The sequence below is a fragment of the Erpetoichthys calabaricus genome, chromosome 9, assembly GCF_900747795.2.
Source record: "Erpetoichthys calabaricus chromosome 9, fErpCal1.3, whole genome shotgun sequence".
Classification (NCBI taxonomy): Eukaryota; Metazoa; Chordata; class Cladistia; order Polypteriformes; family Polypteridae; genus Erpetoichthys; species Erpetoichthys calabaricus.
In genome coordinates, this window is record NC_041402.2 from 138,175,354 (window position 1) to 138,203,094 (window position 27,741).

Below are 27,741 nucleotides of genomic sequence, written 5' to 3' on the forward strand. Positions count from 1 at the left end.
TTGCATTTAAGTCATGGCATGGAAATTTAAATATAAATATTCAATAGTCTGAAACCTTATTCTGAAATTCCATAATCTGTAATGCTCTGAAATCGGAAACTATGAGTACTGATATGACACCATACACATTGCCTAATTATTTTTTCTTCTGCTTAGCAGAACAACATATGTGAACAATATATGTGAAGATTCCAAATGGATTTATTCATTTTGAGCAGGGGGTTTGGGGGTTTTCTGGTACCCCGTGAAGTATTGAGCACCATGAAACTATGACACACGATCAACAACCAGTGTTGAGGCAGCGAGTGTAATGAAGCCCATCGTGGGTGATATGAAGAATCACAAGGCAGACAACATGCTGCATGACACTTTCAAAGGTGAAATTATAACACCTGCATGGCATCCGTGGGAGGCAAAAAAAAAAAAAACAGAAACCAGAAGTGGAAAATTCAGCACCACCAGGAGTCTTATTTATAAAACTTCAACTGGATTGTGACGTAAAAATATATGTACACAAAAAAAACTTTATAAAACCTGACTTACACACATTTCTACTCAATTTACCATTATAAATCACAATGAGTTTGTTAATGTGCTTTTGTGAACATGCATTAAAACTCATATTAACATTGCAGATGACTTACATTAGGAGAACGAGACATTACCTATTTATGTTGGCAAAAACATGTTATGTTTGATGTATATACATCTACACCACATGAAAACTGAATTCAGCTCCTCCTCAGTTGGTAAACGGCTTTCAGCACAGCGGGCATGATGGAGTGAAGGTTGGCAAAGATATTCCTGACCTGTCAGCCAGTTCCCTGAGAAATGTCAACAGGTGAGCTATATAAACTGACAAATAAACAACATTGGTCCTCTTAAAGGGGAACTACAATGGAGTTTATACATTATATTCTTCACGTTTGAGGTTTAATGTGTTTTTCACGTCAACGCACATTATAAAAACAACAAAGTTATACGAATTATTATACATGTGACTTGTCATTTAGCTGGCTTTGGTTGTATTACCATGCTCGATCATGTGTGTCCCCAAGATATCTCATTATGTATATGCAAATATTCCAAAAACCAAAAATACAATCATCTGAAATACTTCTGGTTCCAGACTTTAAAGATACTCAACCTGTACTACCATAATAAATTAACAGTCATTATGAAAGAATATGAATGTGCTTCACTCATTTGCATCCATTTAGCATGAATAAACAGTTAATTGTGTTTAATATTTAAATTAACCTGGTTGACTGATAACTATTTGATGACTGATGAATTTAGAGCATCTATTTGGGTAGAGATTCCACAATATGTGGTAAGTCACACAACAGAGGATCCTATTCTTATATAAACATGTAAATCTGTGATGGCTAGAGAAATACATCATTAATCTTTAACCAAGTCATACGTTTTCATTGTTTTTAGTTTTCCTTTTTTTATTTTCTTAAAGTAACTAGCTGTGTTACCCAGCTTGGCCTGGGAAATTTCATAAGACAATGCGTCTCAATTATAGTGCTGCTGATTAATACTTCAATACTTCACAGGAAGAAAGACCAAGCTTTAACACCCCTCCTTTCTTCGTTCATGTGAGAGTGCTTTACAGTGCTTGACACGCACGCACACACACATAGGCCCCCCATGTCCATTATTCATGTAGGAATGCTTCACTGCACTCCATACTTCATGCCAGGAAGTTGGAGTGGAATGCATAACCAAGATGAGAGCTTGCTGAGCTTTGCATCTTTCTTGAACTTCTCTGAACTTTCTCATTCCATTTGACAATGTGATTATGTCTCTTTTTTCCTGTCCAGGACTCCACCCAGTCTTCAGTCGTATAAACACCCTATCGGTTATTGGAGCTATTTGCATAATCTGTCAATCGCTTCTGCTCTGTTCTTCATTTGCATAAAGCACAGTGCAGGGTATGCAAATTAGCATAATAGTAATAAATATGGACAAATAAAAACAGCTAATTTTTTTTCCTTATGTCACCAAATTTCAATTAGATCCATCAAAGCATTTCTGAGATTCCGAGGTATTTAATTTTCCTATTGGGGAGGTTACCCCAAAATATTGGTATATCTAAATGTCCTTTCTTAGAAGATACCTACTGACCTAGATGTGCCATCCTGTCAAATTTCATCTTTTTACCTAAACGGGAAAGAGTGTTTTTGTTGATAACTGACTGAGTGAGGGTGAATGAGTCAGTCTACATTGGATTTTATATAGATTCTTGTATGTATTTATTTGTTATAAAATTTATGTATTTATTTATTTGAGTATTTATTGAGATTCTGTAAAAAATGTGAACTTTTCCCTTTGGGACAAATAAACTTCTATCTATCTAGTGAGGATTCAGAAGTATCATCTGTCTCATTGAATCCTGAATATTTACAGAGGGAGCTTTCCCTAAACATTAACTCCACTATATATTTTCAGCCAAGAGAGATAGAGAATAAAGTAGCTGACAAGATATCTAGAGTGATGCAATAAGTAGAATTGTTGCTTCCTAAAACCACCGTTTGTTTTGGGTAACTTGTGTTCATTGTGAAAATCACTATGAACCTTTTAATTCCATGCGGCTTGCCTAGCTATTCAGAAAAGTTTGCTCGGTGGATGTTAATACTGAAGTTGTTTATAAATCCACAGCAAAACCCACACTGGAATTAGTTGAAGTCAAAACATCTAATTCCTGTTTATATGCCTGTCTTGAAGAGAGGGAAACATGCACTGTAACTAAACAAAATTAAGACTAGCCTGCCTGTTGCCTACAAGGCTGTTTTGACTGAACTGACTGGAATGTCTTTAAAGATGCATGTGCCTGTATAAATGAACTGATGAAGACTATACGCAGTTACTGTACATCTCTTTCAGTGTAGTTATTATAGTCAAATCAGTCATGGCATATCCTAACATCAAGTTTTGGATAAAAACAGATTTACTAATTTTAGCATGAAACTATAACTGTAAGGTGGAAGCCAAAATTAAAAGGTTATATGTAAATTCTTGCAAGAAAAGATTAAGTCTAAGGACAAGAATTTGGGTTAACTGTGAAAATGATTCCTGGAACTCACAGTAAAAATGGTAATTAGTCAGTTTTAACTTCCATGATTTGTACCTATGTTTGGCTTTAAAACTGAATGAATCTTAATTAAGATTTAGAAGGCAGAGTTTTAGTTCAGTTTTTTTTTTTATCAAGAGGATGTGAACAAGTTTCTAGGTTCACATTTGCTTCAGTTCTATGCCCAATAATTAATTAAAGGAATACACACAAATAAAAGTACCCATACCAATCAACACAACACTCAAAGAAATACTGCAGTAATGCCTTTTCATGCTTGCTACTTCATTTCGCCTTCATTTTTGCCCTTGTAGTTAAGCTTCCCTTTGACAGCATAACTGACTGAGAAACTGGAGAGCTGCACTGCACTTGATTTAAAGAGTGGCTGATGACAGCAAAGATTACATGTAGTGGAAAAGATTTTTGCTTTCAATAGATATAACAGTCAGCAGTTTTAAGCATTATTCTTGAGAGACTATACAGGCAAACATGTAGAAGGTAAAAAATATTAAAACAAGAAGCAACATCAAAATACAAAATCAAGAGGCAGTAATCATTGCTGAAACACCAAAAAAAGGAATCTAAATGACCAGAAAGTGATAAAAAAGAAACAAAGACACAAGGACAAAAGAACTCAATGGAATGACAGCACATGGAACTAAGATCATTCCCTTTTAGTCAGGATGTCCAGCTCTCTAGTATCATTTTGGAAGGTCTTGGAATTTTTTTCTTGGTTTACTGTTCTGAAATAAAATTTTCTTTTAACTTTCATTTTCTGTTTGTGTCATTTTCAAAGGTGTTATCCACTGTAAGTGTCACAGAGGTTTCTTAGAATGCGTCCCTGACTCAGGGTTGCCATGATGCTAGCATCAACTTATGACATGATAGTGGCATTCTCTTTAAGCATGAATAATTGTGGATGCTTCTTGTCTGAAATTTAAATAAACATAAGATTCTTTCTTGTTAAATAAATATAGCTATTCCAGATTCCCCATTCATACCTTCTCAACATCGTATTTTGTACTATTAAGAAAATTTGGTCAGTAACCCCCACCTAACATTGGCTTTTGTTTTCAACATCACATTTTTAAAGGAAGGTTTAGGAAGGTATTTTTGTTAAAAACAAACTGCACAACAGTATATGTTGCTGGGCAACCTAAATTGAGAAGTGGATAAAGCTTGCCGACAGGTGTGGTCGAACATGCAGCATGACACCTGAGAAGTGACTGCATAATTTGTTTTTATACATAACTCGCTCATTTGGCCCACTCCTTTATTATTTGGCTAAAAGAGGCTCTTGAATATATAAATAGAGTGGTTAATTTGCTTTGGAACAGGGTGCGGTGGACGTCGGTATGTGCTCAGTTTGTGTAGCAGCAGCGTTGAGTGTGTACTGGTTTACCTCATACTGTGCGTCTCTTCTGGTGTTCACCCCCACCCAAACACACTCAGTTATTCCCTGGTTTTAAGGTTCTGGCTCTGGTAAAAACCAAATCAGTCTGATATGGCACATATTCACATTATGCCTCAGTTTAACACATACTGTATACAGTAAGCACACTTACAAACTCAAACATGCACACAATCATACACAATACACCCACCCTGCCCTGAACAGGCAGTACAACAATACAAACACACTCGCACACATACACAGTTTCATATTTGGATGCATACAGATGCCCATGAGGGCATGAAGATCACATTTAATGAATTATCAACTCACTTTTTCTGCTCCACATTTTATTTGAAGTGAATCTCGCCCATCTGGAAATGAGAAGAATTAATAATTAACGATTTTGTGCCAGATTTTCAGAAAAGCATTCTTTCCTCATTTTGTGTACTGTAATTTGCATAATTCACCTGCCAAGTTAATTGCTCCTTCACAAATGACAGTTTTGTTAGACCTATGGCATTTGCTGAATCTAGGTCTTCTATTGTTTCAGGGAGTCACATTCTTCTTCTAGAAAGTTGTACTTACAGAATGATAAAAAAGCCAAGTATGATAATAGATTACAGGCTTAAAACACAATTTGTGATAACAATAATAAAAAAAAAAATATCCTACATAATAAATATGCTAAAATACAATATAATCACATTAATTCTAATTTCTGAACCTGATATGAAAAACACAAAACAGCAAAGACAAAGAACTTTGTTACATCTGGCCAGTTTAGCATTATACTGTAAATCAACTGAACAACATGTATTAGGAACCTGTGTTTCAGGAAGGAACCTATTTGACCACTGGGAGAACATGCAGATTCACAGAGAAAGTTCTACCATTTGGGGTCTATAAGTTATATTCCACTGTACTATCCTCTTTTTATTCACATACACAGAAACAGCTAGCAGTCATCTAGGGTTTACCTCAACTAGTCGGTCTCTAAACGCCCAACCTATAGTTTGTGTGGTCTTGGTGTTCCTTTATTACAGGTTTATAGGGATATATTGTCACAAGTGCAGAGTACAATAAAATTCTTACCTGCACATTCTAATATATCTACTGTATATTGAAACTTCATTTTTTCTTGCCGGAAAATTCTCATCATAACACATTTGTCATAATGTAGTAGCAACTAATTATCCAAATGTGGTAATGCATTCCATTATAACCTGTGTTTCAATAATAGTAACACTGGACCAGTGTAGAGTGGCTAATAAAATTAACATGCACATTATCAAGATATTAGTCAAAACTGGAATACCCAAAGAAAACACACTGAAAACAGAATAATGTAAAAAGGCAGAGAATCAGAAATTCAGGTGTTAGTCTGTGAGGCAAATATTAGAACATCAAAACATGTAGTTTCCTCATTTACCTTCACTTCTATCTATGCCTTCCTCTTCATTGCATTCATCTTCATCACAGTGCACTGCTTCACTTAGGCAACCACCGCCTTTCACTTCAAATGTTTAAACCATTTTAACATCATTTACCACCTCCACTTAATTTTTCTCTTCATTCATCTTAACATCCAGCAATACAACTTCTCACACAGTTTATATAAACTTTTCTGTTCAGTGCCAGAGACGCTGTTACCATCTACATCTAATCCCTAACCATGTTTGTACCACCATCCACATTCAGAGTTCTCATCTAAGCAGCAGGACTTCAATGTTTTCTTGAAAACAGAGATCTGTTAAGATTACCTGGTGAAAGACAGATGTTAAGATAAATTCTGGAGTGACAGAAAATGATTAAGAGACAGAAGGAATGAATTGGGCCAGAGAGAATAGTTAAGTACAAGCAAGAGGCAGTAAACCAAAAGAAGCTGTCAGAATTGAATATCAAAGTTAAAACACAAATGAAAGTCATTGTTGAAAGTAAAGTCCTCAGACTAACCTGTCATATTTAACCTGTAAAACGCAGTAATTGCCATTTGTTAAAGACATCCCAACTACATATGTCATATACCAGAAATGGGCATAGCAATTGTAAATAATATGGTCATAGCTACACATAGATCAACTTAAAAAGGTATTGACCATACAGTATTAAAACAAGAAACAAAATAAAATTTATAAACAATCAGAAAATATATTGGAAACTACTAAAAATGGGACAGAGTCCAGAAATTCCAAAACCACAAATTCATTACAGTATTTATGTTTACTCTTTTAATGCTTCTTTCATACACTTTACTTTCTGTAAAACCTGTGCATGTCCAGCGGTTATGAGGGGCATGACAGCCAGTGAATGCAGAGCCAGATCATTTCAAAGGGTCTATCTGCCGGCAACTGAAAAAACAAATAATTTCAAAGGGTGCATCAGGCAACCAGTTTTCTGATTTAGTATTGAAAATCTAACCTAAACATTGCCCTCCCTGACTCCACTATATAGTTTCTCAATCACATCCATTGCATGACCATGAACCCATCTACATTATCTCTTCTACTTCCGTAATTTTTTTTTCAATATAATTTCACTTTTCTCCCAACACATTCAATACCTCACAAACTAGAGCTCTTGTGGCATGACCACTCTAGTTATCACTAGTGACAAGCGAACCTTCGCTGAACTCTGTGAAAGAGCATTGTAGTCAATGGAGGAGGAGAAACTGAGTGGATTAAAATGGTGCAGTGGTCTTTTAAGGGTCTCTGAGGGCTGAACCAATTATTGCAGCCAAAAATGTAATCTGAACTGTGATGCAGCAGTACTAAATAATAACAAAAAAAAAAAAAAACAAATGCAGACAGCAATACCACAAACATAATGCAACAAATGTCCACAAACTTGCATTAAATAAATAATATATAGATCATTGAGCTCATAGAGTTCCAATCTTGGGGCACACATTGGCCAAGCCATGAAACAGCAGCGTGTGACTAACTCATTCCATTGTCTGAAGCTATGCCACTGGGTGCAGTTGAAAGTCTTTTTTGTTTCTCGTATATCTGTTCAGATGCTTCATACTTTTTTCTTCCATCAAGAAGAAATGTCTTGTACTTTTTTCTTCCATCAAGAAGAAATGTCTTGTACTGTAAATAGTAATAAATCTTTATTATTAATATTATTTCACTGGTGCTCCTTTAAGGCTTGTTTTGAAATGGTAGCTGGGCACATCACTAATTATAAATGCAAATTAGCCATGCAGTGCTACAGCTGCCAGGGCACAGGAATCAGTGTTATATATCTGGTGACAGCTAATGTACTCCTCAAATGAAAATACAGTACTGCAAGAGTTTTTAAATGAATGAGCCACCAACTGCCTCCGACTCACTAAGATTATGTAAATGAAGGCTATGTCTCAAAATCACTGGAAAAGTCATCTAATGTGATGTGGACATATGGAAAAGGCTATAGTATTGCCTTTAAATTTCTTAATCTTACTATTAAGATTATTCTTATTAGGTTTGGGTTGTTTCCCCTGGGCTATACAGTACTGCAAGAGTTTTTAAATGAATGAGCCACCAACTGCCTCCGACTCACTAAGATTATGTAAATGAAGGCTATGTCTCAAAATCACTGGAAAAGTCATCTAATGTGATGTGGACATATGGGAAAGGCTATAGTATTGCCTTTAAATTTCTTAATCTTACTATTAAGATTATTCTTATTAGGTTTGGGTTGTTTCCCCTGGGCTATGTGCATGTTTTTTAGTTAATGTTTTGTATGCTCCTGAGGTACTGAGTTTTCTAAATTTGAGTGTTTAAAGTTCAGAATTAATGACAGGATCGAGTTAATGGTTACCAACATCAACCTTTTCCCATCTTAACCCCTTATGCACTAAGGGTTTTCTGCCATTATTGTAGCCTAATTTACACAGTGAAAAAAAAGGCTATTACTCTCCTTGTGTAATAAAGGAGCTGCAAATGGCTAAAGAGTACTGAATGAAAACTAATTTTTTTTAAATAAAGTATTTATATGATTAAAAAGCTTTGTTTTGAACAATTTTAAAACACAAAAAAGTGGTGTTTTAGATATTTCTCCAAAATACTGGACTTTCCAGTACATAAACAAGACATTTTATTTAATGTTCTTGTGTGTGCCAATCTGTCACCTATCATTGTACCAAGTTTAAATGTCATATTCCATAGAGCTGCAAAATTACATTGTTTGGCACAAGGTGTCCCCTGTTTAGAAATATTATGTCCCTTTTTTGAAACTATTTAGTCCCTGACACCTAAACAATCTCACAAAACAAGTATTGCAGTAGCACTTGTACTTTTTATTTTTAAGAAAAAAAAAATAATATGCACAGAAATGCACATGCACCATATATCACCCTGAAACAGCAAGTAGATAATTGGTAGCTATGCACGTATAACAATATACTCATCCAATCTTTTACTTTCAAAATTATCTTTCATGCTAGTCCTTGAAAAACAATTTTGTATACCACTACACACAGCATAACATTAAATTTTGTATATTAGTTTGGGTTATTGTGCTGCCATTCACACATCTTCTCCTGCCTTCTGTTGCAGTTGCCGCATAGAAGTTCAGTGCATTGTTGTTGTTCCTTATTTTCTTACATTTCACATCTGGAAAACTAACTAAGTACATACATACATTGTTATACCAACTTCTTCCAAAGCCAGGTTATGGGGGTGGGGACAATGCCTTTCCTGGCAGCCCTGGGCACAGGGCAGGAAGCAGACAACCCTGAGCGTAGAGCTAGTCATACAGACATATACACATAAACCAGTGTTTTCCAGCCACTTTTAAGTCACAAGTAGCAGTCACTGGGCAGTGAGCACAAGAGGATTGTGTACAGTAAGATCTGCCCCACTCATGCCACCACCACCACAGAGATCAATAGAGCTGTGTGAGATTTTCTATCCAGTTTCTAATCAATCTTGCTTCACTAAGCTCTTGTTTCATAAGATTTTATTTCTTGTTCATAATTGCACATTTCTGACTTCTAGTGTGGGGTTCAGAGGGCAAGCATGATTAAATATGGAATAAAAAAATACCACACGGCCTAGTCATTCTCTTCTGTGGGGGCATGGGGGAGGGATTATATTGTAAACAAATCACTCCCATGTGCTTAGAACACAACAATGTGAGTGGTGTGACACACTGACATTTGATCTGGGTTTTAGTACTCACATGAAACAAGTACAATTTAACATTACTTACAGGTACACTAAGAAACACTGCCTGTACTCTAAATTGAACTTGAAAAGGCACTGCTATTTATTGGGGAATCAGCAGGTAACATTGAATTGCCTGATTGCAGCAGGCAGAAAAGATCCCCAGAGACATTTTAGCACACAATTGAAGAATGAGCCTGTGGCTCGAAGTGTTCCAAGACAGCACTTCTTGGAAGGGATGGAGGATATTTTTCATGATAGCATCCAATTTTGTTACCATCCACTTTTCCACAAAAGATTCCAGTGTTTCCAGGGTTTGCTCTGTAATTGAGCCTGTGCATCTTTTGAGCTCAAGTTGCTTCCCCAGGAGACTGCAGCATAGAACAATACACTGGCCAATACTTACTGATAGAACATTTTCAGTAACTTGCAGTAAGCATCAAAATTCTGAGTCTCCTTAGCAAGTACAGTGTACTCTGCCTCTCCTGTACAGTGCCCCTGTGTTGTCAGAAAAGTCCAGTTTGCTGTTGATATGAACCCCCAGTTACTTGTTCTTCCACGTTCTTCTGCTCCATAAATCCCGGTCAGCGTGAAAAGTAACGCATGTGCACGCACCTGCTGTCCCGCCCCAACTCATCCCAGAATTATGCCTCTTTGAATATGCAAATCAATTTAAATAGCCCTTAGGATCAGCCTTCCGTGAAAAGACAATGGCAAAAGCACGAGGGAAAATAGAAGGATTTCAACGAATACCAAGTGGAGGCAAAGAAAAACATACTATTTGTTTGTTTAAACAGTGGTATAAACAACAAAAGGAAGTTGATCGAGTGACATAGCTTGTCGGAGAAACTCGAAACTCGAAAGCTCAAGTTCACAAAGTCGCATAGTGCCCGAAATAAAAAAAGAAGTTGTCAGATATCAAAGTCGCTGTGAAAAGGTGAGTTGTAGCCCACCGTCTGAGTGTCATATGAAAGCTTATTAGGGTACAGAGAAAAAAAAATAGGCACACAGTGGGAAAAAAGCACGAAATGTGAACTTTAATCTGTAAATTTCCACTTTAATCACACAGTTTATTTTGTCATTAAAGTAGAACATCATAAACTTCATCTTAAAATCATTTAATGTTTAGTTTCTCAAATCCCATCGTAACTAAAGTAGCACGTTAAATGCTTTGTTTTGTATTTGATCTTCTATGTGCTCTGTGTGTGCTTCCAGGCTATTTCTTCCTCTAACAGGACACAGAATCCATTACATTCATAATATTACAGCTCTCCGAATAATTAAAATACTGAGATGTATATGTGATATAATTTTCATGATGATAGGACTTAAAGTATGTTATTAAACATGGGAACACGGTGGCGCAGTGATTGTTCATGTCTCAAGCAAGATGCTTGCTGCGTCATATGTGACCTTCAATTAAATACTTTATTGTAGCAGTACTGTCACTTTCAAATGTACTAACCCCCCAATTCCTGTCCTTACTTTTCTTTCTTCAAATACCCAATTGCCACACAATCAGCTCTGTAATAGACGTTAAGCCATCTGTAAGCTTAGAATGCCGATTCTTCAAAACTTTTAAGGAACATTGAAATATCTTCGTAGTATGTGTTTAATTATTCTATCCATCTATCCTTCCAGCACCAGCAAGAATACAGTGCAAGGCAGGAACAATCCGTGAACGGAGGAGCGCCAACGCCTCGCTAGCACTGCGGCACCGTGTCCTCACATGTTTAATTATTAACAATACAGATTATTTAAATTATGTTAAAAGTTTTATCTGTATAATATAATAAACATATTTTGCTGCATTTCATCTTAAAAATGATATTGTCATCCTATGTAAATACGCACTTTATAAAGTGGCTCAGGTTGTGCAATATTATAACTGTATCGCAAGTTTACAGTGAGATTATTGTACTTATAAGTACAAACAGTTCTACAAGGAGCACTTGATGGACTGATTGAGTGCATTTATAGTTCTTGGGATGAAACTGTTTCTGAACCGCGAGGTCCGTACAGGAAAGGCTTTGAAGTGTTTGCCGTATGAGAGCAGTTCAATAGACAGCATGGCTGAGGCAGCGTGTGCCTGATGCTGTATACTGATAATTCTCTGCTGTAGATCTGTGATTCCACACTCAGATACAGTGATATAAATACTCCGAGTGGTGCAATGTGAGTAATATGGAAAAAGATGATTCACTGTGAAGAAGGGGCAGTGAGAGTAACAACGCTAAAGCAGATATTGTATTTAGAACAGTTTGACCATTCTGTGGACCATTATATTGTTACAGGTTAATTACAATCAGATGCATTAAACTAATAAACAATATGCAGTTAATTTCAGTGTATTTATAAAGCCACGTCAGGGATGTGGATCTAAAAAAGAAAGGGTAACCACACAGGAACAGTAGCACTGCTTTGACGCTGGGTGCCGCCAGTCTGCAAAACTCAGTGGAGAACTTGCGTACGCCAGGGTATGAGCTACTGTGGAAATGTGCATAGCTTTACGGCAAGTTTAGGTTTATACATCGCGATTTGAATGTGTAAACAGGAAAGGCCACAGAACAGTTTCCTGTGGTGTTCCAATTTTATACACCACCATTTCGGACGCACAGTTCGTTAGCCTTACAAACTGCTGTCTGCTGGTCTGGTAGTCCATTATCCAGGAGATTGTGGGGGCATCAAAATGCAAAGCCTACAGCTTTTTTCCCAGCCGATGAGAAAGAATGGTGTTAAAAGCACTGGAAAAATCAAGGGACATTATCCTGAATAGGTGCTGGCTTTTTCAGGTGGGAGTAAGCTCTGTGGAGCATGTGGATCTAAGCATCATCTACACCTATCTTGTATCTGATAGGCAAAGTGCAGAGGATCCAGATGCTCTGAAACCAGGGGTCTTCATATCACTGGATTGCCATTTCTTTCACTTTGGGACTACACGGGACATTTTCCATAGCTGGGGAACCTCCTGCAAACTCATCTTTCAGAAATGTTCAAAATCTATCCTGCGGATATCAAAATTTGTTTTTCTGTTGAAAAACTGAAGTCACTTCTTTCATGAAAACAACACTTGCACCGTACATGAAATATGGAGAAAGTAAAAATACTCATTTTTGTAAAGTTAATGGAACAGAGATGAATTACTGAAATGAATCAGAACGACGAAAAAAAAAATCATTCACTGACCAGTTTCCAACACTGTGCCAAGCCCACAGTGCAATGATCCACTGGGCCACATGTAAATACAATTCAGTTCTAAGTCATTTTCTTCATTTAATATTACTTCAGTTTAGGTGTGTCACTGATTAAAATTTTGATTATCATGCTATAGGAATTTAGATTAGGTATGACTGCATATGCCAGAGTTTGGAAATCTTATTTCCTTCTAAACGTACTTGCTGCTGTAGGGTATTTAAAAGCCATTGAAACTTCGCTGTCTCAGACATGAGAATCATAATGTAAACAAGTTCCTCCAGTTATTTGACATGGAAATTCCCAAATCCTACTGTGGGCAGCACAGTAGTAGCAATAAAAAGTGGTTACTAAAATACTCAGGACTGTTACTTCCAGAGCTACTGTATATAACATAATTCCCCAGGTATTATAGCAGCTGTTTAGTCTTTATTTAATCTTTAATTAAACCATTAGCTGCAGAACAAATAAATCCAGGGTAGTTTACAGATTCTGTTACTGTCATTTCACCGGCAGTCACCTAAAACAGTGGTTCTCAAGTTCAGTCCTGGAGGCCCAACTGTGACTGCATGTTTTTGTTCCAACCAGTTTCATAATTACAGAGTCATTTTACCTTGATTTGATTTCATAGTTTTTAGCTGCCTTTTTTATTTCTTTTCTTATTTTGAAAACTAAAAACTACAGTAGTGTGAAATTTAAAATTCATTAGAATCATTTGTATTTTTTGTTATATCTTTCAATGCTTAAACTCTGTATTGTCATTTTCTTTTTAATTCACATTTTTTTTAAAGTTTGATCTGTTAATTGTATTTAACTGCTGACAATTAATGGACAGCGGAACAGACACCAATGTAGAAAACACAAAATGCTAATAAACAACATGCTCAACAAGAAAATAAAATGGAAGAAAAATAAATTTCACAGCAAAGGATCAGCAGGTTAATTAAACAAAATAAAAAAGATATATGGGGAAAAAAAATCAAGATATGGTTTAATGAAAAAAAACCAAAGCAGGTTTGAAAAGGCCTAAAAACAATCATGGGACTGGGTTCTAAAAAGAGTGTGAACTTTCCACTAGACAAAGACCACAAGCTTTTAGCAGATGAACTTAATAACTTTTTAACCAGATTTGAAACAAATGATTTCAGTATCAGTGCTTGCTCCCAACCAACCCAAACTGCAGAAGTGAAAGGGATGTTTTATAAAAACACAAGGAATACCACTCTGATGCAGGTCATGGCAGAGGGGCCAGATGGCATATCAGGTTGGTTCTAAAAGGCCTGCTTTAAGCAGCTCTCTCCAGTTTTTCATTTGCTTTCTAAATGGTCTCTGTCCTGTGGTATTGTACCTAAACTGTGGAAACAATCACTCATTACCCCAGTTTCTGGATAACTACAGACCAATGGCACTCACCTCTATTCTAATGAAATGCTTTGAACATTTTGTGACAAACATTTTAATGACAAAGTCTTTTCAAGATAACAATTAATTTGCTTACTGTGCAAACAGTGTTCTGCTTGTTTTCTTACAACAAATGTACACCTTTCTTGATAAGTCTGGTACACATGTCAGAGCACTATTTTTGGATTTTTCTTCAGCATTCAATACCATCCAGCCTCACATATTGATTGGGAAATTGAACAGAACTTGAGGAATTAACCTAAAGAAGCACTACGGTCTTAACCCTTCCACTGCTGAGACACAAGAGGAATGATCCTCCCCATTCTTCTAGCTCTTTACCCATCAAGACTGTAATGGGGCACGACTGAGCAAGCCGCAAGCGCAGAATGACCCGCAGGCACCTCAAATTTCAGTAACAAGTGTCACACGCAAGAGACTTGGAGACAACTTAAAGGCTCTGGTGGTGGTAATTCCTCACACATCAACAAGGTGGCACTGTTTTCTAATGCCACTGCTCTTCCTCCCTCTGCAGACAAAATGTTTAACAACCTCACCACCTCTGATATCACATCTACCTGCCTGGCTTGCACTTAACTGGAACTGTTGCCATCTTGGATAGTCCGATCTGAGATTTGCATCCTAAATGTCATTCTTTTTTCTGAAAAGCTGAATATTATTTTGCTTTTACAATGTGCAGGGTCACAGTGTTACCCTAAATCTTTATCTTTGTTTTGTTCTCTTTTACACAAGTGATTTATTGAAAGAAAAAGATTTTCACGGAGATACAAAGCACAGGTTTACATAAATAGGAAATCAACAAAAGCTAAGTCATTCAGAGGCCTGAGCCCACAATATACAAAGTTTCATCGCAAGTGTTGATCACTAGTGTTGAACAGCAAAGTTGTTTATTGCTGTGAATTTTCTGGACTCGCTAGTGACCTTTTATGCCTATTTTCTTCTCTAAAATTTTCCATGCAGACGGCTTAGGAGAACTTTTTTTTCCCCCCCAAGTACCCCACCATGCTTTGCAATGCCAGCATGACATCATGGAGCAGTAGCAATATTGTTGGATGGGGATGTCACTACCTGCCTGATCTGCGTCATGCATGTGTACTGTAAGCATACTCCACCTGACACTTTATGCAGCAGACCGTTCTGCTTTGTGCACGCATGAAAAATTTACATCATAAACAGGCATATGTAGTGTCACTATCCAATCAGTACTCAAGCTGGATTTGTACCTTGCAAACATTTTATTCAAGACATAAATCAGCCAATCATAATGACAAAATTATGAAAATAACTTGTTCTGCGCGGATTATTTGTACGTCGTGTCTTCACTGCTGGATTAAGCATGTTAAGATTTTAGCTATGGAGCGCAGATTAGGTTGTGACAGGGACAGCCTCCCCCCCAGGTATGTAATGTTGATCCCTTTAATCACAGGCTTTCTGGGTGTTAGTCGGATTTGGAGTATTGGAATCGTAATACAATATCTCAAGGAGGCACGGTGGCACTGTGGTTAGCATCATTACCTCACAGCTCTGGTCATGTTTTTGGCCACAATAATCAGCCCAGCATAGTTAGTTGACTCTTCCTTAGCCCTCAGGGAAACTTAAAAGACCATTGTACCATTATAATCAACTGAAAATTAGTTCAGTTTTTTTCTCCATTGACTTCAATGCATTTTACAGAGTTCACCGAAATTTCCAAACATTTACGCATTTCTGCCAAAATCAAGGCAAATAGAATTCATTATCACTATTCATTATGCGCCTACCTTCCTCCTAATTTCCCTATTTCAACAAAAGTAGTGCCATTTCCTTCCCAAATGTCAGAGGGTAGGAGATTCCTTTAACATGACCACTTCTAAAGTATTGGCTAAATCGCTGGCCAATGGATCGAGTAAATTCATGACCCCCTGGGAGGCAGCCATCTTCTTAAAGGACCATGAATACTTCTATTTGGCTGGAACATGGAAGCAGCCTCCTGTACACTTTAGCATCAAGCTGTCACTCACAATATGTATACATAAATATAATACATACATCCATATGAGTAGATAGGATGAGACACCACTACCTGGCTGGGATTGCATACTACTAAATGCTTGGTTAGGAATTGATTTTGGAATCAAGGGATGTTTGGAATTAATGGATGTAAAGATTCCGTCATCAGATTAGATAGCCCAGCATAAAGTGGGGTGGAGAGCCAGTTGGCCAAGGTCTCTGGGACCATGACTGTGTCCGACTTTGTCATTGACTTTTGCTGTTATAATTGAAGTTTGACCCACCAGAGTTTTTTTCTTCAGTTGATGCTGATGAGTGGAGTGTTTGTGTTCCTCTCCTCTGTTGTCAACTAGTCACAGCTCCACAGTTAATTAATGGACTGATAGTACTGAGCTCTGATCATGTTAATCAGTTTCAAACTACTTTGTTTTCCTGTCTGTTTAAACAAATCTATGCCTTTATGTGTAAGCATTCCATAATTAGTAACTTGTTAGGTTTGTATTTGCATTTTACATTTTGTCAGAATACTCTGCTCTTGCTCAAAGCTATATAAAAAAAAATAACCTGAATTGAACTTAATGGACTACAAAGGTGTCATGAATCCCAAGGCCACTAGATAGCAGCAGCAATAACCTCATAATACCAGCTTTAATGCATTTTATCATGAACATTATATCAAGTATTTATCTTAGCATTCTAAATTTTCAGAAAGCAGGAATATCATGAAGTGAATGTATTCTGTGTGGCGACCGTGGCCTGCGCCTCCTCTTAGTGCAGAGGAAGTCAGTTTAAGAAGCGCGTAGCGATTAACAACTGGGTCGGGGAACACTTAATACAAAGCATTTAATGTGCTACATTAACTTATGAGGGGGTTTGAGAAAATCTAGTAAATTAAATATTGATTTTAGGATGAAGTTTAGTTTACAACATTCTACTTTAATGACAAAATAAACTGAGAATAAAGTGGAAATGGCGACTTTAATCTCGACATAAGCGTCGAGATTAAAGTGGAAATGTCAAGAATAAAGTCAACATGTTGATTTTATTCTCGACATATAGTTTTTTTTTCTTCAGTGTCCTTTTTTTTTTCTTCACCGTGGCCCTAATACGCTTCCGTAGGGCTATACCAGGGGTAGGCAACGTTGGTCCTGGTGAGCCGCAGTAGCTACAGGTTTTCATTCCAACCCAATTGCTTAATTAGAAACCAATCATTGCCAATCTCAGACCTTATTTAATTTTATGGCTTGTTAGTCTGTGCAATGTAAGGCTCTTATATCGTAGATTTTTTTCCTTTCCAAGGATATCATCCAAATGATATGAAGCCTAAAACAGATCATTTTCAGTCTGTCACATTTTTCTATTAAGTGTTTTATTAAATCAAACAGTGCATGATGAACACACACAGATGTAATTGGAAAAAAGCTAGCTGGAGAACTGCTGGCTGCTTTGTCTTTTACATCTTATTGCTAATAAGGAACAATTAAAACACTGAATGCAGCAGTTTAAGATTGAAATAAGCAATTAAGGTTGGAGAACCTTAACAAGTGAGACCACTAAAATGAAGCATCAAAATGTCACTTAAGCAATATGTGCTTCATCAGCAATAATTGAGTTCTCGTTAAGGAACTGGGTTGGAACAAAAACCTGCACATACTGCGGCTCACCAGGACCGAAGTTGCCTACCCCTGGGCTATACCACAAATAGTATTATAAATGCAAGTTGCAGTTTTATTATTTATGTATATAGCTTAGCTTGAAGCAAGGTTCATATTAATGCAATTTGCCTTAATGATGGTTCAGTTGGTAAAGATGTCATCTCCAAGTTGCACTTGTTTTATTTTATTTTATTTTTATTTGGTGAATACTGTGTAATGAACCTGGGCTTGAAGTCTTGAAGTAATAGTACTACTGGAAGTTGCACTATTATTTATTTTATTGTCATTATTTATTAGTTTAAATATTATGCCATTTAATGATGGTAAAGTTGTTTCGAAAATCACTTTAACGTGTCAGTGGACAGAGATAGTTAACATTAACAGAAAGCGTACTTGGTTTACAAAAAATATTTACTATTTACAGTGATCCCTCGCTATATCGCGCTTCGCCTTTCGCGGCTTCACTCCATCGCGGATTTTATATGTAAGCATATTTAAATATATATTGCGGATTTTTCGCTGCTTCGCGGGTTTCTGCGGACAATGGGTCTTTTAATTTCTGGTACATGCTTCCTCAGTTGGTTTGCCCAGTTGATTTCATACAAGGGACGCTATTGGCAGATGGCTGAGAAGCTACCCAACTTACTTTCTCTCTCTCTCTCTCTCTCTCTTGCGCTAACGTAGGGGGGTGTGAGCAGGGGGGCTGTGTGCAGCTGCTTCCTGAAGGACATGCTGCACGGTGCTTCGCATACTTAAAAGCTCAAAGGGCACGTATTGATTTTTGACTTTGTTTTTCTGTGGCTCTCTCTCTCTCTCTTCCTGCTCCCGACAAGGGGGATGTGAGCTGCCGCCTTCAACAGCTTTGTACCGGCGGTGCTTCGCATACTTAAAAGCCAAAAAGCCCTATTGATTTTTTTTTGACTGCTTGCTTTGCACTCCTTTGAAAAGGAAGATATGTTTGCATTCTTTTAATTGTGAGACAGAGCTGTCATCTCTGTCTTGTCATGGAGCAGTTTAAACTTTTGAAAAAGAGACAAATGTTTGTTTGCAGTGTTTGAATAACGTTCCTGTCTCTCTACAACCTCCTGTGTTTCTGCGCAAATCTGTGACCCAAGCATGACATTCTAAAAATAACCATATAAACATATGGTTTCTACTTCGCGGATTTTCCTATTTCGCGGGTGGCTCTGGAACGCAACCCCCGCGATGGAGGAGGGATTACTGTATTCCTTTTCTAAGACATGTTCAGTGCAATACAACTTTTGACAAGCATCTCTGGATAGTTTACTAAGTCTAAATGCCTCTTTGGATGGTTGAAAATATGTTGTCAAAATTATAGTTTAAGTTGTTTGCAAAATTTGTTCAATAAAAAGGTTCTATATTTTGACTGCAACTATCATGCAATGTGATTCCTTCTCTTCATTAGTGCCACCCCTTGCAAACCTGTATTAATTCTTGTGTGCACATTAAAATGTTTTTTTGTACAATGTACAATGCTCATGACAGTGGAATAGGTTATTCTTAGCCAGTCTACTGCAGTAATTGCAGTGGAAAATGTGGTTAACACCCACTCATGCATGGGAAAAAATTACCGTCGAATACCGTGAAACTGGTATAATTTTGAAAAATACCATGCTATAGAATTTTGGTCTTCTATCTATCTATCTATCATACCAACCAGCACTAACTCCAGGTCACCCTCTGTTTTGCGATGGCTCCTGTCTTGCAACTGATGCTGAGAAGATCCTTCTGGCAATCATGTTTACACATATCACACAGCCTGACATGAAGAAAGTCAGCAGTGTTGTATGTGAGAGCAATTGTCCTTGAACATGAAAACGCAGGAGGGCCAGAAGCACCCTGTCACTTATTCCTGAGGAATAATAAATATGCAACAGTCAGCTTGAATAAAGAACACCACACAAGAGCATCATGGCTAGGTATGCCAATTGGGGGGGGTCACAGCTGGCATTCTTTGCTGAATGCTTTATATATTTGTCTGATAATATAATTCATGGTACTCTTATTGTACCTGCTTCCTGCTTTCTGTATTTGCTGTAGCTTTAATGCAGGGGTTTGGGAAACAGGCCTGCAGTGAGATTTACATGTACACCATGTTAGCATGAGCATGAAGGTGCTCTGTTATGTTTAGCCAGCTTGTTTAGCCAGCTTGTGACACTGTAGTAATCAATGCCTAAAAGGGGCAGATCTGCAGCAGGTAAGTTGTCATCATTTTCTTTTTTCAGAGTTGTCAGATGCCATGTGCTTTGTTGAATGTTCTGAATGGTTATCTCTTTATTTATTCCTTCTGCTTATCTTATGTATACCACTTCATTTTTTTTGTTTGCTTCTTCCTTGTATTTTTGTCCTGATATTTCTGCATGTAGCATTTGTCAGCTCCTTGGAGCAAGTTAGTGTGAGGACTAAGCTCCAACTGTGTAGGGCTTGGGAGGTGAAATGACCTTCAGAGTCAAGGCCTGAATTTCATGTGTGACAGGGGGTGTATTTTCCTTGTAATGTACAACCCAAATCCCAAAAAAGTTGGGATGCTGTGTAAAATGTAAATAAAAACAATGCAATGATTTGCAAATCTAATAAACCAATACTTTATTCATAACTAGACAAAGAGCCCGTTTCGACAACGTAAGATGAAACGGGCACAAGTTTGTGTCAGCAGTGTATGAAGAACAAATGATAAGTAACGAAGAAGTTGTTTTGTAATGATTGTAGTCTGCTTTACTCATTACTGTACAGGCTTGTACTGTTAGTTGATGAATTTTCCAGGCCTATAGTATAATATTGAATGATGAATGTTCCAGTACAATATGGAATAGTAATAAGTACTAGGGGGCTCCGCCCCCTGCTCGCTTCGCTCGCCAACCCCTGGTGGTGTGAAATTACAAACAGCGTGATGTATGAATGAGATATAGCATAGTGTGAAGGTGTAGATGACGCATATAGGAAGCAAATAAAGTTGTGCATGTCCAAAAACGGGCTCAGAGAGGTAGATGCTAACTTTGTGTATTGTTTGTCCTTGTGATTTGTTGATGGTCATGGCCAAGGTAGGTTTAATGGGGAACTGTCGCCGTTTAAGTGTAAAAGGTAATTCCAGGTCAGAACTTGTAAGGTTCATTCTAGGAATTAGAACAGTATTGTTAGCATGTGATGTTGTAAGAAGTTTTGCGTCAATAACATTGTGTGGCATGGTGTTGACGACTAAACGTGTAGCATTGCATAAAAACTGTTTAGTGTTAAGGTTTCTTAATAGCATGATTATTGTTCCGTTTTTAAGGCTAAGATTGTGTTGTGTTAATCCGGCTGGGTTAACAGTGTTCAAATATTCTAAGGGGAAATTAAGATGGTCATTGTCGTCATCAGAGTCAACTTTGTCAGAGCTTAGAAAGAGCTGTGCAACTCCAGGAAGTAATGAAATGACCTGGTTACTAATGTGATCAACATTAATATTTTTTGGACATAATATAGTTTGTTGTGTTAAAAGGGGTATTTGGTGTAATGAGATTGCTGTTCCAAATATCTCCGTAACTCTTTTGAAAGCAATGCCAATTGTCTGCGTATTTTAAGGTGGACTGCAGAATAGCCGAGCGCATGGAATGTGGAACAATAGCTAAGCACTGTGTAAAATCTCCCCCTAATAAAAGTACCTTTGCTCCAAAGGGAATATTATTATTTATCAACGTTTGTAGAAGTTTATCAATGGTGTTGAGTAAGTGACTGGATGGCATTAGATGCAAAAGCAAATGAACTATTGTAGGATCTAATGCAGTTCATAAAGTTTTCACTTTCAGGTACTTCGTCAGTTAGAAGCTTCTGTAGATATGCAGGATATGAATGTAAAGGAGGCAGTCTAATTTGACCCTTTTGACAATAACGTGTAAATTCATTACTTGTATTGCTAGTTGTTTCTTCAGGGAAGTTAAGTGAATGATAATGATTGCAAATGAAATTCAGTAATCCCAATGAATTTTTATGAATTGCATTTATTTATTTTGTCCCTTCGCTGCCGTTTTTGTATCTCTGAGACTCGAGGTGTGTCGTTTTGAACCCTTGCCTGTTTCGATGCAGCACTTTGAGATGCGTGCTGTATGCGTGTACGTTCATTGTGTCTGTCCATCTGCGCTCGTTTCTGTTAATGTGTTAGTTGAGCTTTGCGTTTTTGGAGCCGAGACATTTTTTCTTCCGGGGTTTCAGAAGCGCGTTGTATGCGCTGACGTGTATTGTTTTTTTTTTCATGCGGGTTCGTGTGTTTGGTCCCGTCACTTGAGCCGTATCGTTTTGTACTTGTGATCGTGAATTCATTACTTGTTTGTTCTTCAGCGTTAGATATATGGATAAGTAATAAGGAGGATCGCACTCACTGTTAATATGGAGCCTTTTCTGTGGTTAAACGGTTAATAGTGGATCAGTATAATGAGATCGACCTATGCTACCTAATTTGAATGTGTTCAGATGACGTATGTTTAATACGGACGGTTCGTTTAGTAATGGGCAGGGTTGCCACCCGTCCTGTAAAATACGGAATCGTCCTGTATTTGAGAATGAAATTGCGCGTCCCGTTTTGAATCAATATGGGATGGGTTTTGTCCCGTATTTTTTTTATCATTTTTTTTAAAGCAGCGTCTCATGCAAATCATCCCACACGCATTTTATGAAGATGCCTCCTTTCCTACTTTTGATTGGGTAATACTTGATGTCATCGTTATTTTGATTGGTCATTTTAACTGTCCAGTGAGGAGGTCGGGTCTTTTAAGTAGAGTCTGCAAAGTGTTGGCACTCTGATGTGGCCCCCGCTGCAGTATGCGTCCCTTATTTTTTTGTATTAAAAGTGGTAACCCTAGAGAAGGTTCTGTGGATATTCAGGATATGAATGTAAAGGAGGCAGTCTAATTTGACCCATTTGAGAACAACGTGTAAATTCATTACTTGTATTGCTAGTTGTTTCTTCAGGGAAGTTAAGTGAATGACAATGATTGCAAATGACATTCATTAATCCTAATGAATTTTCCTGAATAGTGGACTCATTATTGAACGCGTTGTCAGCTAACGTTTAGCAGGTGTCTGTCGTTGATGTCCGTGACGTGTATGTTTTGCTTGTGCCGTTTGAGAGGCGCGTCGTTGTATGTCCAGTATTTGGGACGTGTTGTTTTGGAGCTGCAATCGATTTGCCTGTGCTGTGTGAGAAGCCCATTGTAGTTTACGGCGTGCATTGTTTGTATTGAGCCTTGCCCGTTTTTGTATGTCGGTCAGTTGAGCTTTCTCTTTTTGGAGCCTTGCCTGCTTGTTTTCCGGCATTTGAGATGCGCGGTGTAGACGTCTGCGTTTATTTATTTTGTCCCCTCGCTGCCCCGAGACATTTTTTCTTCTAGAAATATGGATAAGTAATAAGGAGGATCACACTCACTGTTAATATGGAGCTTTTTCTGCGGTTGAACGGTTAATAGTGCCTCATTGTAATGAGATCTACCTATGCTGCATATTGTGAACGTGTTGAGATGACGTATGTTTAATACGGACGGTTCATTTAGAAATGGGGCTTTGTGTGTCATTTGTTATTTATGTTACTGTGGTCGTGGGTCTGAATCGTCGTTTTTGTGTACGTTTCGTGTGCTATGTCCGTAGTCTGTCCCGTTTTGTGTCCAATGGGCTTTGTGTGGTGCTCGCGGCTTCTTTTTTTTTGTGTGCTAGGGGCTTGTTGAATCCTCCTCTTTGTGTGTGTCCCGTTTCGTGTGCAATGGGTTTCGTGCTCCTTTTTTCTGTGGTCTGACTCCTTTTTTCTGTGCGCGACGCCTCATTTTTTATTTTACGTTGCATTCCATCCGGTTCCCGTTGCTTGCAGGGGGGGGGGATTTGTGGGGCGCCTGCGCAGTACGTCTTTTGCGGCCACGGCCCATTGCCGGATGTCCCTGCGTCCATCCGGTTTAGCATTCTCGGTTAGTAATGTGGATAAGCACCACAAACCTGATATAGGTGTATTGAATGAATGCATAATTGAATCAGAATGCGTAATTAGGCCCCGAGCTGTAGTCGAAATCGCCTTTCAGGCCTCTACAGCTTTAATCGAAGTCGCCTTTCTCTTTGAATTTTTGTGGCCGTAAATCCGCCGCCTGCCGCGATGTTGGGGTTGGATGTCGGTCTCGTAAGGTTTTTCGGGCAGCTGCGCAGAAGGCGACTGCGCATTCAGCTTCGGACGGACGTGAGTGAGTGAGTGAGGAGGCAGGCGAATTATGTATTAAGATAGAAAACATATTAAATGTTTAAACTAAGAAAATGTACCATTTTAAGAAAAGAATAAAGTCATTTTTAATTTGACGGCAGCAGCATGTCTCCAAAAAGATGGGACAAAGCCATTTTTACTACTGTGTGGCATCCCTTCTTCTTTTAACAAGCGTATATAAACATCTGAGATTAGAGGAGACCAGATGCTAGACATTTGGGAGAGGAATGTTGTTCCATTCTTGTCTGATATAGGATTCTAGCTGCTCAACAGTCCTGGGTCTTCTTTGTCGTATTTTTTGTTTCATGATGCGCCAAATGTTTTTAAATGGTGAAATGTCTAGATTGCAGGCAGGCTAGTTCAGCACCCAGACTCTTGTACTACGAAGCCATGCTGTTGTAATACAGTAGATGCAGTATGTGGTTTAACATTGTCTTGCTGAAATATGCAAGGCCTTCCCTGAAAAGACGTTGTCTGAGTGGGAGCATATGTTGCTCTAAAACCTGCATATACATTTCAGCATTGATGGTGCCTTTTCAGATGTGCAAGCTGCCCATTCTATAGGAACTAATGCACCGCCATACCATCAGAAATGCAGTCTTTAAAATAAGCACTGACAACAAGCCGGTTGGTCCCTGTCCTCTTTAGTCCAGAGGACGCAGCATCCATGTTTTCCAAAAAGAATGTCAAATTTCGATTAATCTAACCACAGAACAGTTTTCCACTTTACCTCAGTCCATTTTAAATGAGCTTTGGCCCAGAGAAGATGGAGGCATTTCTGGATCACGTTCACATATAGCTTCTTCTTTGATAACAGAGCTTTAACCTGCATTTGTGGAAGGCACAGCAAATTGGGTTCACAAACAATGATTTCTGGAAGTGTTCCTGAGCCCATGCATTGATTTCCATAACAGAATCAGGCCTGTTTTTAATGCAGTGCAGCCTGAGGGCCTGAAGGTCACAGACATACAATTTTGATGTTCGGTCTTATCCTGTGCACAGAGATTTCTCCTGATTCTCTGAATCTTTTGATGATATTATGTACTGTAGATGATAAGATATTCAAAGTCTTCACAATTTTACATTACATTTCTGGGACATGTTGCTGCCATAAATTCAAAATGAGCTAATATTTTTCATGAAATAGTAACATGTCTCACTTTCCAACATCTGATGTGTTTTCTGTGTTCTATTGTGAATAAAATATGAGTTTGTGAGATTGGCAAATCATTGTTTTCTGTTTTTATTTACATTTTACACAGTGTCACAACTTTTTTGGAATTGGTGTTGTAACAACTAATGGGGAGAATTTTACTAGGTTGGAGATATGTCAGCTTTAGGCGTATAACAAATGATATAATCATCAAGGACTATCTGTTTGACATGTCCATACAGTATGCTAAATTTATTCACTGACATTTTCTCTCCACTAACAGAAAAATAAATACTGTTTGAAATCAATACTAAAAATAAAAGTTCAAACATTATCATATTTTTGTCACATGCATTATTAAACACCAAGGTAATTCAGGACGTTTTCATTTGCACAAACTCTTATGTAACAATATATGTTAGAAAATTCACTATTTCAGGTTCTGTTGTGAGATTTATATTTGCACCAGTACAAAGAGAAGACATGAACTGGTTAACACAACCTGTGAAGAATATTATTTAATAGACATGTCAAAGTAATTGAAAAATTAAATGTCACAAAACTCATGCTTTAGTTTCCCAAATCCTTCAATCCTTTTTTAGAATTTGTTCCAACATTGAGACGAATTTTATTAAATCAAACTTGTTAATTCGGAATTATTTTTGCACAGTTCCTATAAAACTACATATATTTTGCTGTGTTTGTGCTACCTCACGAAAATGATCAGATTTTGCTATTACTTATGACTATGGGTTAACACAAAGTTAGTCATTAAATTGAACTTATCGCACCTGAGGATACTGCTTGCACCTGGAAAAGATACAGCACTTGCTCCCGTACCATTCCAATGAGTAAATATATATATATATATATATATATATATATATATATATAATCTTTGCTTTCATTTTATTTGTTATACAGTAATCCCTCCTCCATCGCGGGGGTTGCATTCCAGAGCCACCCGCGAAATAAGAAAATCCGCGAAGTAGAAACCATATGTTTATATGGTTATTTTTATATTGTCATGCTTGGGTCACAGATTTGCGCAGAAACACAGGAGGTTGTAGAGAGACAGGAACGTTATTCAAACACTGCAAACAAACATTTGTCTCTTTTTCAAAAGTTTAAACTGTGCTCCATGACAAGACAGAGATGACAGTTCCGTCTCACAATTAAAAGAATGCAAACATATTTTCCTCTTCAAAGGAGTGCGCGTCAGGAGCAGAGTCTGTCAGAAAGACAGAGGAAAGAAAACAAATCAATAGGGCTGTTTGCTTTTAAGTCTGAGAAGCACCATGGCACAAAGCTGTTGAAGGCGGCAGCTCACACCCCCTCCGTCAGGAGCAGGGAGAGAGATAGAGAGACAGAGTTTGTTTTTCAATCAAAAATCAATACGTGCCCTTCGAGCTTTTAAGTATGCGAAGCACCGTGCAGCATGTCATTTCAGGAAGCAGCTGCACAAAAGATAGCAACGTGAAGATAATCTTTCAGCATTTTTAGACGAGCGTCCTTATCGTCTAGGTGTGCAAACAGCCCCCCTGCTCAATCCCCCTACGTCAGGATCAGAGAAAGTCAGCGCAAGAGAGACAGAAAAGTAAGCCGGGTAGCTTCTCAGCCATCTGCCAATAGCGTCCCTTGTATGAAATCAACTGGGCAAACCAACTGAGGAAGCATGTACCAGAAATTAAAAGACCCATTGTCCGCAGAAATCCGCGATATATATTTAAATATGCTTACATATAAAATCCGCGATGGAGTGAAGCCGCGAAAGGCGAAGCGCAATATAGCGAGGGATTACTGTACTACTTAACATTACAGAACTATATGAATTTAGTTTTTGCTAACTAATTTTCAGGAATTAAGTATGCCCTTTCAGAAGCCTTGTTAATTATGTGTCACGGAGATTATGCCCTTCTGTTAACACACTGCATGTTATATGACTAGAGAGGTTTATGTCAAAATATTTCAAGATGAGACAGACAAATGCCTGGCTAATGTGGAAATTAGGAAACACTAACTAGATACATTTTATTTTCGAATGATGCAAAGCTGGATGAGTGCAAGTTTGGTGCCCCTTCCAAGTTTGATTCTGTCTTGAACTTGATAGGTGGACAGGCAGCTGTAGCACAACTGGATTTTCCTGCTTTCTTAAATGAAATTATGAGGATTAAAAAAATGTGTGGTGACCACAATTCCACACTGAAACTGAAGTCCTAAGAATATCTTTGCAGGGCACAGGTAGCTACTGCTTGGACAGGCTTAGAGTCAGGGCTTGCCAAGTAACATCACATGCTGTTTGGCTCTTCTGATCACTATTAATAAACCAAAACAGGACAACTTCATTGTTGTGCCAGTGGATTCCTGTCGTTTGACTTTGTTGAGGAACGTGATCTCCCAGATGACACCTAGGATGGCAGCCACAGTAGTCTGCTACTCTATCTTTGTCTGTCTTTTTGTGTTAAATTCATTGTTACCA

The 27,741-nt window shown here is 37.9% G+C and overlaps 1 protein-coding gene across 1 annotated transcript in view; it reads right to left on the reverse strand.

The window, feature by feature from the left end:
• LOC114644860 (uncharacterized) overlaps positions 1-27,741 on the reverse strand; it is an 85,763-nt gene that overhangs the window by 43,171 nt on the left and 14,851 nt on the right. The window contains exon 2 of the mRNA XM_051931824.1: positions 4,806-4,846. Within this exon, the coding sequence (XP_051787784.1) occupies positions 4,806-4,846 (41 nt within the window). The remainder of the gene's footprint in view (positions 1-4,805; positions 4,847-27,741) is intronic.